This window comes from Colletotrichum aenigma, assembly GCF_013390185.1.
Source record: "Colletotrichum aenigma strain Cg56 chromosome Unknown KSG_Cg56_contig07, whole genome shotgun sequence".
NCBI lineage: Eukaryota > Fungi > Ascomycota > Sordariomycetes > Glomerellales > Glomerellaceae > Colletotrichum > Colletotrichum aenigma.
In genome coordinates, this window is record NW_023500913.1 from 4219186 (window position 1) to 4233251 (window position 14066).

Here is a 14066-nt window from a genome sequence, read left to right on the forward strand (position 1 = left end):
GGCCAACGAAGGCCACGCGGTGTCGAAAACTGCCCCTGAGTTGGTGCTTGAGTACTTCATGCGAGCCGAAGCATGGCGTAAACGACAGACTGAAAGAGGTTACCCGTGGAATTGGGAAACTGGAGCTTTGGTCGGCATCTTCAAGATTATACTCGGCACGTTGAGGCGCCAGTTCGAGGACGGCCGTCTGATTTTGAGTGATGGGTCTCAAAAGGGGTTTGTGGAAAAGACATGGAGGCAATGGCTTGATACGTATCGTCCTTGGAACGATCGGAGGGTGGCTATTCTGACAGAATTGGAGGCCGATTGTACAGCGAAACGAGGAAAGGCCGACCAGACAAAGCACACTCATGAAGGGGTCGGCCAGAGTAAGGGTTGGTGGTGGCCCAGCCGACCTAGAGCTGCCGGCGTTGATCTGACGCGGAATCACTGAGTTTCAGAGCTCAAAGGTAAAGGACTTGTTTTGTACTTCATCGAATTTTCTGTCGAGTTGCTGCCTCAGCTGCGTGACTCCCATTGTGATCCACCCGAACTCGGGGATGAAGAGTGAGAAAGGCAGGAACCACTGAGGGCTCCTGCCTTCTACCTCACAACAGGTGAATGATTTTTCTCCGTCTTTTTTTCACCCAACCATAGAAAAAATCTCTGTGACTTCTTTTCGCGTTCTTTAATCTTTCCACACAGTAACGCAAATTATCCTCGGTCGGGTTGGCCGTGCTACACGTCTCTTGGCCATCCCATTGCCCGCATCCTCTCTGAAATCGTTCCCGACGTGTTCGTCCTCGCCACCTTTACGCTATTCTCGCCCGTCCAGAAAGCCACCGAGATGGCTTCCGGCGGTTTGTATCCGACCCCCACGCCCTCCTGGTTCACTCTGGCCGACCGCCATCACCTCGAGCGCGTTCTCGACGTGTCAGGCTACTCGGTATGTCTTCCACTACGTTTAAAGGCTTCAGACTGATGATTGGCTTCGTTTTCAGCGCAAGGGGAATAAAACGGCAGACACCCTCGATGAAGAAGCTCGGCGAAATCTCATTGAGATTGACTACCACCTTTTCCAGGATGGTCTCCCTGACTACTTCGACCGCTCAAAGCGCTACGATCGGCAGCCGGGAGACCCGCTCGATCGCATGTTTGCTGCGCTTCCCACGCCGGCCGATGACGAAAAGGTCGTCTCTCCGGACGTAAAGCTTGAGAAGGGTATCGCTGACTACAACCGCCGATTTGTACTCGCCCTTTGGCCTTACGCGAACTCCTCACTCCAGCGTGTCGTCCAGATTTCAAGCGACCCCAACGCCCATGATTACTGGTGGCTGACGCGGTTTGCGTTCTCTCTCCACGAACGGTCTGATCTCTCCATCCGTTGCACCTTCAGCCAGCTTCTCGGTCAACTCGCTGTCTCTGGCACTATTCCAGTCAGCTCGGCCCCCGTCGCCGCCGATGAACTCTCCGTACCTGGTGCCTATCCTGCATCTTCCTCTTCGAACGATGCAACCGAACTACCCAGAAAGCAAGCCTGGCTTCGATACACTCGATTCATCTACCAAGGACGACATGACGAGGATTCCGATAATCGTTTACATCAAGTAGCTGCGAGTACGAAGTTGAATGATCTTCATGAGCTTCTTGATGTGAACAAGTGCGCTTTCTGTCACGTCCGCTGTGCCAATTCACCCAATAGGTTGCGGCACTGCTCAGGCTGCCACGTCGAGGCATTCCGCTACATGAGGCGCGCCTATTGTTCGGAGAAGTGCCAGAAGGCAGATTGGTCAAACAACCACTATTACGCTTGCCAGAAGCGAAAGCACTTCCTCCGCGCCGTCGACATGTTACGTGCGGTGGCTCAAAAGTTCCAGAGCTTTACCTATTCCGAGCTTTTTACTGATGCGGCAGTGACGATGAATCTAGATGGAAGAGGAGACATGCCCGCGACCGAAGACCTGGCTGACAAGATGACTATGAAGAACTCTCGCACCGTTTTCTCGTCAACAGTCGCAGCTTGTGGGCCCTGGCTTGGTCGAGAAGGTTTGGACTGGAAGGCATGTCTGAAAACAGCGGACCCGGACGTCAAGAGGAAGCTTTTAGCGTGGGACGCTACCGACAACATCTACTACCACCTTCAGGGTTTGATATACCTCATCCTTGCGCGTAGGTGACCTTTACCCTCATCTCCAATTGTTACAGTATGCTGATCAGCAGTAGCACACTGCGATGCGATTGTCGAGATGACCGTCCTCAGTCGCAACGCTGAATGGATTGCTTCCACTGCCGGCGACATATCGCGCGAAACCAACGAGTTCCAGACCTCAAAAGGCAAAGATCCTATGTTCTGGCCTCGCCCAATCCTCAGCTGCCACATCAGAGGCGTCTCGACGGAAGAAGGCGTGTACGTGATTGACCTTCTTGGTTCAAAAGTTGGCCATGAGCACATTGTGCTCCCATACGATGCTTACGTCAAATCTCGTCATGTGTCGTGCCTGTCCTCGGTGCCCCTTTACCCTACCGAGAGATGGGTTCCTCACCCTTATCCTGTCGAACAGAAGGGCCTCATCGTCACTCGCGACGGTATTTCAGAGGCTCTTCGATCGTCGATCATGAGATACTTCGCCCAGCACTGGGCGGACATGAAAGGGCCAGGGCACCTGGCCAAGTTGAAGGACGAGCCGTACGACGTCTATCTCCAGCACTTTCTGAAATTGACAGATAAGATTCTGGAGGACGCTACCGCAAAGAGTCGTGCTGCCGGCCACTGCCAACGATACCTCCACCACGACCCCAACCCGTATTCGCACGAGTACACGATCGGAATGACATGGAGAGAGGCCGAGGTTTCTGTCTACAAGAACGTATGGATGAAAGCCAATGCGCACAAGACCATCATGGGTACCATTAGTGAGCAGAACAAAAGACTACCGGCCGGGTCGGAGACGCGCCGCCTTGTCCTTATGTGGATCGACCGGTTGGTGAAGCACCGCCAGAAACATCAATTTGATGCTGCAGACATCCTCGGATCGAAGCTGTCCAAGCACTACAACCTCGCTGGAGATTTTGGTCTCGAAGAGACACGTGCGATCGAGTCTTCGTTTCTGCAGTGGAGCGGTGTCCCGAAGCGTGAGGTTGAGCGATTCTTCACTTTCTGCGAAAAGATGCTCGGTGGCAACAATTTGGACGGCCCCATCACACCTGAGCTGTTCCGCACTCTGACGAGCCCAAATGGAGCAATGGACTTCATGAAGAACATGACCCCAGACGAAGCTCAGATGTTCCTTGGTATCGGTCACTTGATGATGAGCCCAAATGCATGTGATACCATTGAACACCTGCAGGCAAAGCTCCACGGCCTGAACATTGCTAAGAAGTGAAGACTCGTTATTCTTTCAGAAGAAAGTTCTATTGGTTGGGGGATCTGATGCCGGAAACTTGGGGTCAATTTGACGTTTCGATGGCGCGGCAAGCCAGCATCTGTATTTAGATAGTCTGACGAGCATTGGACTCAGTGTAGTCGTGCTTATGTCACGTGTATAATTCGTACATTCAGCGAAACTTCAACCTCACGGTCGCCTCAGCTGTATTTTCTGTATCACACCAACTGTTCCTTGGTTCCGATCAGGTTGTTGCTCGATTCCCTGTCGTCTCTATTGTCCCTGTCGTCTCTACTGTCCCTGTCGTCTCTACTGTCCCTGTCGTCTCTACTGTCCCTGTCGTCTCTACTGTCCCTGTCGTCTCTACTGTCCCTGTCGTCTCTACTGTCCCTGTCGTCTTTGTCGTCCTTGTTACATGGCGTGATGGATGTCAAGTACTTCGAAGAGTCTATCCTCACTGCCAATTCTTGCTTTACCTCTCTATACTAGCTCTAAAAAAGATGGCTTCTTCACATGCCTCTCGTGTCGGCTCCACCCAGCTGATGCCCAACCTAATGCTTACAAAGTTCTTCTTGAAAAGGCGGCTATTCATCTCGTCCATCTTTGTTTCAAGTAGGTCCCTCAATGCCTTGTTATGATCTCCGGCAAATCTCCGATCTAACCGTGATCTATCATTGCGGAGTCGTTTGGCCAGCTCCTCCCAGGATGCGGTCCAGAGGAGTGCCGTGTATTCATTGAAGTCCCGATCAGACTTTCCTGTGTTCTCTCGGACGATGGAGACCATTGACTCGAAGGCAGTTGTACCATCGAATCCGTCTAGCTCGCCACATAGGACGGCAATGCCTTTCGCCATTTCTGTGACTGATGCTGTTAGCTTTGGTCCGAGGATGCTTTCGCCATAACAACTAATATCCTGAAGACTGCGCGATGTCTGCCATGCCCAGAGCTGGCGCTCTTCCTCATCTATAGCCTGGATCATTTCTCCCCAGGTCATGCCTTTGCGACGCAAGTGCTCGCATCGGAAGAACTCGCTGACCTTCTCAACAGCACCGTATTTTTGGAAGGTGGCTGTGAGATCTTTTCGGCGGCAGCCGAGGTATTTTAGTAGGTAGTGCTCTCGAAGGATCTGCTTAAGCTCGATAATTAAGTCAAAGTATCGAGCCTCGTCTCTGAAGGCTTCCTCTAACTTTTTCTTATGTGTGGCGGTCCTCTTTAGACACTCGCTGGTTAGCCTCCTTTCTTTCTTGCGTGCCCATTCGATTCCTTCTGCTGACGCGGCAAGAAGGGTTGAGGCAAATCGTTCGCTGTGGTGGGTGATCCATCGGCCGCGGATTCGGAGATGTTTATCAGCGAATTCCAAGTTATCCAGGAAATAATTAGTAGCGGGACCGAAATAGCGTTCGTTGACAGTCATGTTCGTTCTTGTTATGGTGGTGGTAGTCATGTTGGTTACTTTTGGAATAGAGGAGATTAAGTAGCAGAAAGATGTCTTTAGTTTGAAATGAGTGCGATGATTGAAAAAATCTGCGTAAAGTCTTTGAGTGCATGAGATCAATTTCTAAGTCTTTAAATAGGTTACATAGTCAACGAAAAAAGCTTTCCGAGCCATAATGGTGCATGGCACCAATATGGCCGCAACCTTTCTGTAAACAGGCCCCATGTCTCTTTTTCAGTGATTGAAGAATAACTTAACGTGGAGTTCTTATAATTCTGCACCTTGAACATCAATTGGATTATGAAATTTCAACCCTTCACGATCGAGGCGGCAGCCGTCCGAAAACGCGGCCCCACACGGCCGGACCAATGCCGGACCACCTAGAAAATACCGAGCGACCGTGTAGCTGGTCTCAATTTCAGTGATGGTCATCTTTATTCTTCAATTTTCCCCATTTCGTTCGACCCTTTTCAGAAGCCTTTGCTCTCCGCTGGGGTGGTATTAGTGAAAACATCATCGGGTTGACGAGTAGTCAAAGGGATATGGCTGATTGGCCAATCAAATCAACCTCGATGACGGCGCACGGACCACCAGAAATTTGTCCGATCGAAGTTGAAGCTCGAAAGCTTCGTCGACTTTTTTCATCACCAGCATATCCAGCGGCAGGACAGGCACTTCCTGCTCACCAGACACGTACGATGCGCTCAAAATCCTTGCCGCGACCCATTTACTGACTCTACGTTGCAGAATGCCGCCTCGGTTACCAACACAGGCCGCCCGCGCCCTGCGCAGGCTGGCGACCCCCTCCACCCCGATCGCACGATATCTCAGCACCACAACTCCTTACCTCGCGGCCCCCTCAGCAGCAGGCCCCGGCAGCTCCTTTGCTCGTATGCCCGCCGACTACGTCCCCGCGACAAAGCCTCCCTCCGCCCGCCCGCCCGAGACCCGCAAGTCACAGCTCATCCGAACCTACACCTCCCTCCTGCGCACGACGCCCCTCATCCTCTTCTTCCAGCACAGCAACCTGACAGCAGACGAGTGGTCCGCCGTCCGTCGCGAGCTCAACAACGCCCTCGATGCGGCCACACCCGAAGGCTCGCCGGTGCTGGGCCGCGACGTTCACCTGCAGGTCCTGCGCACGCGTATGTTCAACGTCGCCCTGAAGCTGGCCGAGTTCTACGACCCCGAAGTCGCCAAGGCGAACCCCGACACGCCGCAGGGACGCAAGGGCCCGCTGGTGCACGATCTGAGCATGGCGGCGTACGAGGCGATGAAGAGCTTTGAGGTGCCGGAGGACTCTGCCTACGCGCAGATCTCGCCTTTGCTGTGCGGACCGACGGCGGCGCTTGTGTTCCCCGCCGTGTCGCCTGCGCACCTGGCTGCCGCGCTGAGGATTCTCTCGCCCAGCTCGCCCAAGTTCCCGGCGCCGACGAGGAAGAAGAGCCCGAGTTACTACGACCCGCTGGTGCAGAACGGTCTACAGAAGTTGCTGCTCGTTGGTGGACGTGTCGAGGGCGACGTGTTTGACGTGGAGGGCGTCAAGTGGGTTGGTGGCATCGAGGGTGGCCTGGACGGCTTGAGAGCACAGCTTGTGTACATTCTCCAGAGCGCTGGTCTGGGTCTTACGAATGCTTTGGAGGCTGGCAGCAAGAGCTTGTGGCTGACACTGGAGGGACGGAAAACGATGTTGGAGGAGGAGGGCAAGCCGGCTGAGGCTGAAGAGAAGAAGAGCGAGTAGATGGGAGGGAGTGTATGATATTCCTGTAAAAGTCTGTATTATCAGGAGACGACGGATCTCTACTATAGAGTTTATTCATGACATTCTGCTGGTAGGGAGGTGATTTTGGAGCTTCGACGTGCCAGCATAAAGTGGTTGGTCGGCAACTCTCACGTTGTGTATGAAAGCTCGGTTTCCTAATAGACATCGCCTATCGATTATGTGTCTATGGTAATCCTTAACTATAAAAGCGATAACGACGATGCCGGTAGAGAAGACGATGACAGCGGCGGTGATCACAAAGAACCTACCTGCAATCTGGTCGTTGTCACAGCTTATGGTACTCATTATTACTTTCGCTTCCCTTTCACAGAAAGCATTGAAGTGTATTCTATGAGTCCACATGAGAGGGGGCGGTTCAAGCGATGACAAGGATCAGCCTTCCGAAGATACATGTCCGTCTCAGGATAGTGTCTTCTGGTTTGCTGTCAAGAAACAAGCCAAAACACAGAAACATATAGCTGGTTGACGGGAGTTTAAACAGACGAACTTTCTTAGCCTGGCATGTGCCTGGGTTTGGCTCTCGTCTTAGATTGTGCCTCAGTGACAGACTGACAGTTGGGAGGGATGCTCCAATTTGAGTGGTGGTTGCGGGGTGCAAGCCACTAACAGGACCGCTGCAGGTGACCTGCATGAACGCGCCGTCGGACCGAAAAAGACTCCTAATTAAGCTTGAGGCGCAAGCTCCAGCGGGAAAAAGGTTACGAAGGTGCCTCGAGTCCAGCGTAGGTAGTGTACCTGACGCCATGCCATTGCGCGTTTCTAAGCTTTCCAAATCGGCCAGCTGACGTACCTCTCCATTCGTACTCTGTCCACGCATTCCTCAACAACATATCACCATCAACACGAACACCCCGCAACCACGACTTGCTTTGATCGTCGCACCCTCGACGTCCGTTCCTTTACGGCGATCTGAATCTTCGAGCAAACATCGAGCGCAGCCCCGCTCCGACGAGAAGCGCCCCGGAGACGGAGCATCACGATGGACTTCGCTCCGTACCAATCCTCCCCGCCAGAGCGCGAAAGAGCTCTCTCCCCGCCGCTCGCATCGCCGCGCGCCTCCGCCGACTTCCGACGACCGTTCTCGCCCTACAACCAGCCCTCGCCGCCGCCCTTGCAACACCCGCAGCCTCAGCGCGGATGGCAACCGAGCCTGCCTGGGTCGTACCCTTCGGCGGACGCACATCGGGAGGGCGTGAGCGAGTTTGACACGAGCTTGGGGATCCGGTTGGACTACGAGGCCGCTTTGGCGTACCTGGCCTTCCCGCCACTTGGCGCCATCCTGTTGTTGATTGGGGAGCGAAACAGCGACTATGTGAGGTACGTGGAATAGGACACGACGGAGGCATCTCGAGGTCCTGAGCATTGAGCCGCGAAGGATGGCAACATGGCCGACCCAGCGATGCCTTCCAGTGCATGGGTGGCAGATGGTGTACAAGTTTCTGACAGGGGGCACAGGTTCCATGCGTGGCAGTCAGCGCTGCTCTTCACGGCGGTCATGATCTTCCACTTGGTCTTCCTCTCATGGTCCGCATTTCTCAGCTGGCTCTTCTTCATCGGGGATGTCTTCATGATGATCTGGCTGGCGCTGAAGGCATACCAAGATGCGGATACGCTGGATAGGTATGTTCATGAGCATCCCAAACAGGGACGTGCGCTTACAAGTCGCAGGTTCGAGGTCCCCATCATCGGGGCGCTGGCCAGTCGTATCTTGGACGACGAATGATTTAATGACGGAGCATCCTGTTGTAAGATGGCAGCTATGCTGTGTAATGACTGATTTTATGCATTTGCGCACATCATATACCCTTTTAATCGGTGGAAGATGGAAGAGCGTCCACGGGTGCGATGTCTGGTCTGGAGCTTGGCCCTGCATCAAGATTGGGCTGGGATTTCGTTAGATGCGATAGCGAGCGACAATCTCTTGTGTCGATTCGTTGGGCGAATTTTCAGAAGCAAAATAGAAATCAAAACATTCCATGAGACTAAAGAGGCATAGCTCGTTCTTGATTTTACTAGGTCTTGCCTGCTATTGCAGACACAGTGCTGAGTATCGTATAGGCACAGTCAGCGCACAGTAGCCGGATCCGGTCGGACTTTCCTCCTAGCGCTTTCCGGCCTGGCTACTCCGGCTGAACGCACAGGGCAGCTTTAGGCCAGGCTGATTACGCGACTGTTGCTTGCCTTGAGAGAGTAAGGTAGCTCGAGCCTCACGACCGCAGCTCGGAAGCTGTCCCTTTCAGACTCAACAAAACACCCACCTCACGACGAACAACGGCATTTCCCCCACCATCGCCATCACACCTGACGCATTGACGATAGACACGGCGATTGTTCTCTCCTTGACGATAATTTAGCACTTTTAATTCCGTCCGCCCGCACACCCCGCCACCATGTCGACCCTCGAGGATCTTGAGGATCTCGATCGTCAGGATCAGAACGAGAAGAAGAGAGATGATGGCGACAAGGACAAGGACAAGAAGAAGCCCACAGCTGAAGGTGATGCCGACATGAAGGATGCCGAGGAGGACGAGGAGGACATCCTGGACGACGAGATCCTGAACCTCAGCACCCAGGACATCCAGACCCGCAAACGCCTGCTCGAGAACGACTCCAGAATCATGCGCAGCGAACTGCAACGGTTGACGCACGAGAAGGCTACCATGGGGGAGAAGATCAAGGAGAACCTCGACAAGATTGCCAACAACCGGTATGCCCCTGCATCCAGCTGGTGATGACGAAATGACTGACTTGCATGCTCAACCAGCCAATTACCCTACCTCGTTGGTAACGTCGTTGAACTCCTCGATCTCGACCCGACCGCCGAATCATCTGAGGAGGGCGCCAACATCGATTTGGATGCCACCCGCGTCGGCAAGTCGGCAGTCATCAAGACCTCCACCAGGCAAACCATATTCCTTCCGTTGATCGGCCTGGTCGATCCTACGACCTTGAAGCCCGGCGACCTGATCGGAGTCAACAAGGATTCCTACCTTATTCTCGACACTCTGCCTGCCGAATATGACAGCAGAGTCAAGGCTATGGAGGTTGACGAGAAGCCCACGGAGAAGTACACCGATGTTGGTGGTCTGGACAAGCAGATCGAGGAGCTCGTCGAGGCTATTGTCTGGCCCATGAAGGAGGCTGAGCGCTTCAAGAAGATTGGCATCAAGGCGCCGAAGGGTACGTTGCGGTAGCGCTATTTCGTTGGACAAAACAATACTGACTTCACCAGGTGCTCTGATGTACGGCCCTCCAGGTACCGGAAAGACGCTTCTCGCCAGAGCTTGCGCAGCGCAGACCGATGCCACCTTCCTCAAGCTCGCCGGTCCCCAACTGGTGCAAATGTTTATTGGTGACGGTGCTAAGCTGGTACGAGACTGCTTTGCTCTCGCCAAGGAGAAGGCCCCCGCCATCATCTTCATCGACGAGTTGGATGCCGTCGGCACGAAGCGTTTCGACAGTGAGAAGAGTGGTGACAGAGAAGTGCAGCGCACCATGTTGGAGCTTCTCAACCAGCTGGACGGTTTTGCGTCAGACGACCGCATCAAGGTCCTGGCCGCCACGAACAGAGTCGACGTTTTGGACCCCGCCCTGCTCCGTTCAGGTCGTCTCGACAGAAAGATCGAGTTCCCCCTGCCGAACGAGGAGGCCCGCGCGCAGATTCTTAAGATCCATTCCCGCAAGATGAAGGTTGACCCCGCTGTCAACTGGGGTGAATTGGCTCGCAGCACAGACGAGTTCGGAGGTGCCATGCTTAAGGCTGTCTGTGTGGAGGCTGGTATGATTGCCCTGCGTATGGGCAAGAACAAGATTAGCCACGAGCACTACGTGGATGCCATTGCCGAGGTGCAGGCCAAGAAGAAGGACGTAAGTGTTATAGCGAGCCATGTGATTCCAATTGTACTGACTTGCACCAGACGGTCAACTTCTACGCTTAATCCATCCAAGTGTTGGATGCCGCTGGGTATCTGGGTTTATTGCTTCTGGCGGGATTGGGGCATAGAGGATTCGAACGCGATAGACAACATTGTACGATTACCACGGACACTCAAGCGGCCCTATAGGAATGGAAAGCAGGGTTGGCGAGCCAGTATGATCCGGATCGTGATGCTGTGATGTTGTTGTTTGCAGTGCATTCGGGTCTACTGACCATCGAACAGTGAGGCCTCTCGCCAAGTGGCGAGTATGTTGGGCACTATTCCCGTCTCAACACCACGAAGCAGATGGAAGAGTGCCTCGAATTGCTGCCGTAAAGCTCGAAGATCACCAGAAGATACGCGTGTCAGCAAGAACGCGCTTGTGCTATGGGGGCCAGATCGACGAAACGCCAGGAACATCGCGGAGTTGCCGCTCGCTCGAGGTTACCGCAAGGCGAGACCTTGTCGAGCTGATGACGATCGCATGTGAGAGTCTGGAAGGGCTTGGTAGCGGTATGGCTTTGATGGCTGCACAGGTTACCTTCTCACTCCGTACTACTTTGGTTGTTGTAGGCTCTCACTACTTCATCTCGCCATGATACTACGCCGTTACGTACACATCGGTCTGTTTGGGTACAAGCAACCACCAGAGTCAAGGCTCCAGCATTAAGCAGCCAATCGAAATGGCTAATGGCTAGCCAAGTGGTTTAATGCGTTTTGCGAGGTATAACGCGTGGCGCTATCCTGCTCGCCGTTATCCGTCCTCGAAGCGCTTGTCGGCGGCGCAAGTAACACGACGTCGACCGTTGACCTTGTTTTGGACGGCCGATCGTTGCTGCATCTGGGGTCGCTTCCAGGGCGATCGAGGGGACAGGGGGCCTCAAGATGGCAGTCATGCCCTAGCGCCTCAAGTGTGGCTTTTCTCCTATTTTCCTTTGCAAGATTGATCTCGGTTCGCTCATTTGGGAGCTTGGCTGCCTCTGCTGTGGATGAATCGGTGACGATGGAATTGCGGTGCAGAGGTGATGAGTGGGGTGACATCGCGGGAGGCGAAATGTGCGAGCCCATGCAGCCAGGCGAATCAACCACCCCGGCCTCTCCGGTGCTGGGAATATGGTGCAGGCGGCAGACCTCTCTGCACGCAGTAATGCAGCGTCCCAAAAAGTTGTGAGTTGCGAGTTTTCTCTTTGGTTTGTGTGGTATTGTCCCGTCGTTGGGGGACGTCGTTGCGGCTTCAAGTGAGCGGTACCGACGGTTCGGACCAGGCTATGACGTGATTGCAGCGGTGCAAGCCTTCGCCCCTCTTCGGCGATTTTTCGACATCCAAGGCGGATGAAAGCTGTAAGAAGCTTACTTGACGGCGTGTATTACAACCTTCTAAGTTTCTGCGACGGCGTCGGATGGGGAGCATGTCACGGTAAGCCCTACGAACTGAGACATTTTGCGGCCCCCGATCTGGGAACGGCCCCATTTGCCGGGCTGCGGCGGCGTCGTCGTACATGCGTCCCCCCGACTTTCTCGTGCCGGAACGAAGGAAGGATGGTGCGTGGTGATGAGGTTGTGTAATTTGCTGCCCCTGGAGCCGATCGCCGCGATCATGCATGTTCCCAGCAGAGCTGAAGTCGTCTGAAAAATTCCCATCTTGCTGTTCATCGCATTCTGTTCCTGCGGGTTTGTTTCTATTATTATCAACGCACGTTGCTGTTGATGGCGATTTTGGACGCATTAGACTATGTAAAAGGCGAAGATGTGCTGTTTGCTGCATTACAGCTGGTCAAGGACCTGCTCGCCGTGGGGAACTAAACCATCGTGACGTCGCCGATCGGGGAGGGAACTGAGCCACTCAGCCACGGGCTTCACGGCGTAGACACGAGGAGATCGTCGACCGTTGGGAGGAAGAAAGTCTTTTGGAGGTAGGGACTCGGTGTGATGACGCCGGTCACCTCCTCTGCTTCCAGAACATCAAGGATGGGGTCGGGCTTGCGGCAGGGTAGTGTTTGTGGTGTGTGGTTGGGTGGGTGCCGGCAGTTAAGACGCAGGGGGAAGGCGCATATACCCCCGCTTCCGCGTTCTCGACCGTCGTCAGAGGACGTTCAACGACACGTCGAGGCCTTGGTCTGTGGTTTGCTTTGCTCTTGGGCCTGGAGGAAGTTTGGTACGCTAGTTTGGGTTGGGTTGTGGTTGTGGTTCGACACCGGTTTGTCTCCCCAGTGTTGTCAAAATCATATCATGTCTAATTCCCTTTTGCAGAGGTATTGTTTGGCTCCTCTCGTCGCGGCACGTTGCCGTGTTGTTGATATCCGCAGACATTTTGCCTTCGGCCCCGGATTCCTCGTCTGATTGTTGCAGTTTCAACAAAGAGGATAAGAGAAAGGGGTGGAACAACCCGGCTGAATGGGAGGGATAGAGTGCTTGCATTCGAATTACCCGACGCCTTGCCACTGCAACACACTGCAGTGATGATCGCATTTCCCTCGAAGCGGCTCGGTTATTGTATGCTACCTTGTTTTTCTCCCCTTGGGCCTTCGGGTCACCTTCCCAAAATCCTGTTCATGCAGATTTGTATGCCGTTTGTGAGGCTCGTTTTCGTCTGGATGGGTTGACGTATGCGGTGCCCCTGAGCGTGACAGGGAGTCTCTTTCGGGACTTCCTGGCTACGCTACCTCCCAGTGAGGGTCTGATCACCCGGCCGTTTGCCGTCATGCGAGATTTGGACAATGCGGGTTGTCTGTGGACAAGGAAAAGCCCATTGTCTCGGCGGTCTGGCGTCTGGTGGTTTGGCGCCGAAGCCTCCTGGGTCTCGGTTGCAGTCCGTGGCTGCCACTGTCGTCAGTCTGGACCGCGAAGGTAGGGTTCTTGGTACCGATATCCTGTCACCTGTCATCCCCTCTTGTCTGAGATTCGAGGCTGTCGTCACCACCCGAGAGCGTTTCTGTGCGTGTCACATTGCGGGTTGTCTGATGTCGCCCAAGATCGGCAGAGGGTTGTTTTCTATGGTTTTCCTTCTTTGGAGACCTTGTCTTCTGCGCCTCGTGGAGTTCAGGTCGAGTGGCCACACTTACATGCCGGAGTCGAGCATGGAGCTGGGGGCATTTCGGCTGCAGTACACTGCAGTGACATTTATTTGCCCTTGCGTTTGGAGACTGGGTTGCTGATTTGTGCCTGCGTCTGGTTGCTTTGGTGCATCGTCCCAAGGCCCCATGTGGATGACCACATCAATCCATCCTCTTCAGGGGAATCGTCATGAAGCCGTGTGTCTTGTGTACCCCTGTCCAACGGCGTCTGAGTACTTTACAGTAGCCCTATTTCTCCTCCTCGCCCACTTATACGCCTCGTCCAGTAAGGTCAAGGCATCGAAGCCCCCCTCTCATTCGGTGTGTGGACAACGGCAACCTATGATATCAAAGAAGGCGGCTGTTCATCTGCCAAGGTCACGGCTAAGCGGCCTCCAAACTGCATGTGGCAACCTCCTGAAGGCTCCATTGGAGATTCAGGTACCGATCTGATTAGTCTCCTCGAGGGAGCTGGTGTGCTGGCATGGATGGGGTGACTTTCATCTCCATCCAACC

At 54.0% G+C, this 14066-nt stretch overlaps 3 protein-coding genes across 3 annotated transcripts; all 3 read left to right on the plus strand.

Annotated features, from left to right (window-relative positions):
* Positions 1 to 826: 826 nt before the first annotated feature.
* Positions 827 to 3362, plus strand: CGCA056_v011421 (uncharacterized protein; the record flags this gene model as incomplete). The annotated part of the gene is made up of 3 exons (XM_037326667.1): positions 827 to 925; positions 981 to 2148; positions 2203 to 3362. 3 exons carry the CDS (start codon positions 827 to 829, stop codon positions 3360 to 3362), a joined length of 2427 nt encoding a protein of 808 aa, XP_037175648.1.
* A 4197-nt stretch (positions 3363 to 7559) lies between these two features.
* On the plus strand, positions 7560 to 8303 carry CGCA056_v011422 (UPF0132 membrane protein; the record flags this gene model as incomplete). Its single annotated transcript, XM_037326668.1, has 3 exons — positions 7560 to 7897; positions 8036 to 8200; positions 8249 to 8303. 3 exons carry the CDS (start codon positions 7560 to 7562, stop codon positions 8301 to 8303), a joined length of 558 nt encoding a protein of 185 aa, XP_037175116.1.
* Positions 8304 to 8970: 667 nt separating this feature from the next.
* Positions 8971 to 10518, plus strand: RPT5 (26S proteasome regulatory subunit 6A; the record flags this gene model as incomplete). Its single annotated transcript, XM_037326669.1, has 4 exons — positions 8971 to 9287; positions 9345 to 9760; positions 9813 to 10447; positions 10498 to 10518. 4 exons carry the CDS (start codon positions 8971 to 8973, stop codon positions 10516 to 10518), a joined length of 1389 nt encoding a protein of 462 aa, XP_037175690.1.
* Positions 10519 to 14066: the final 3548 nt, after the last annotated feature.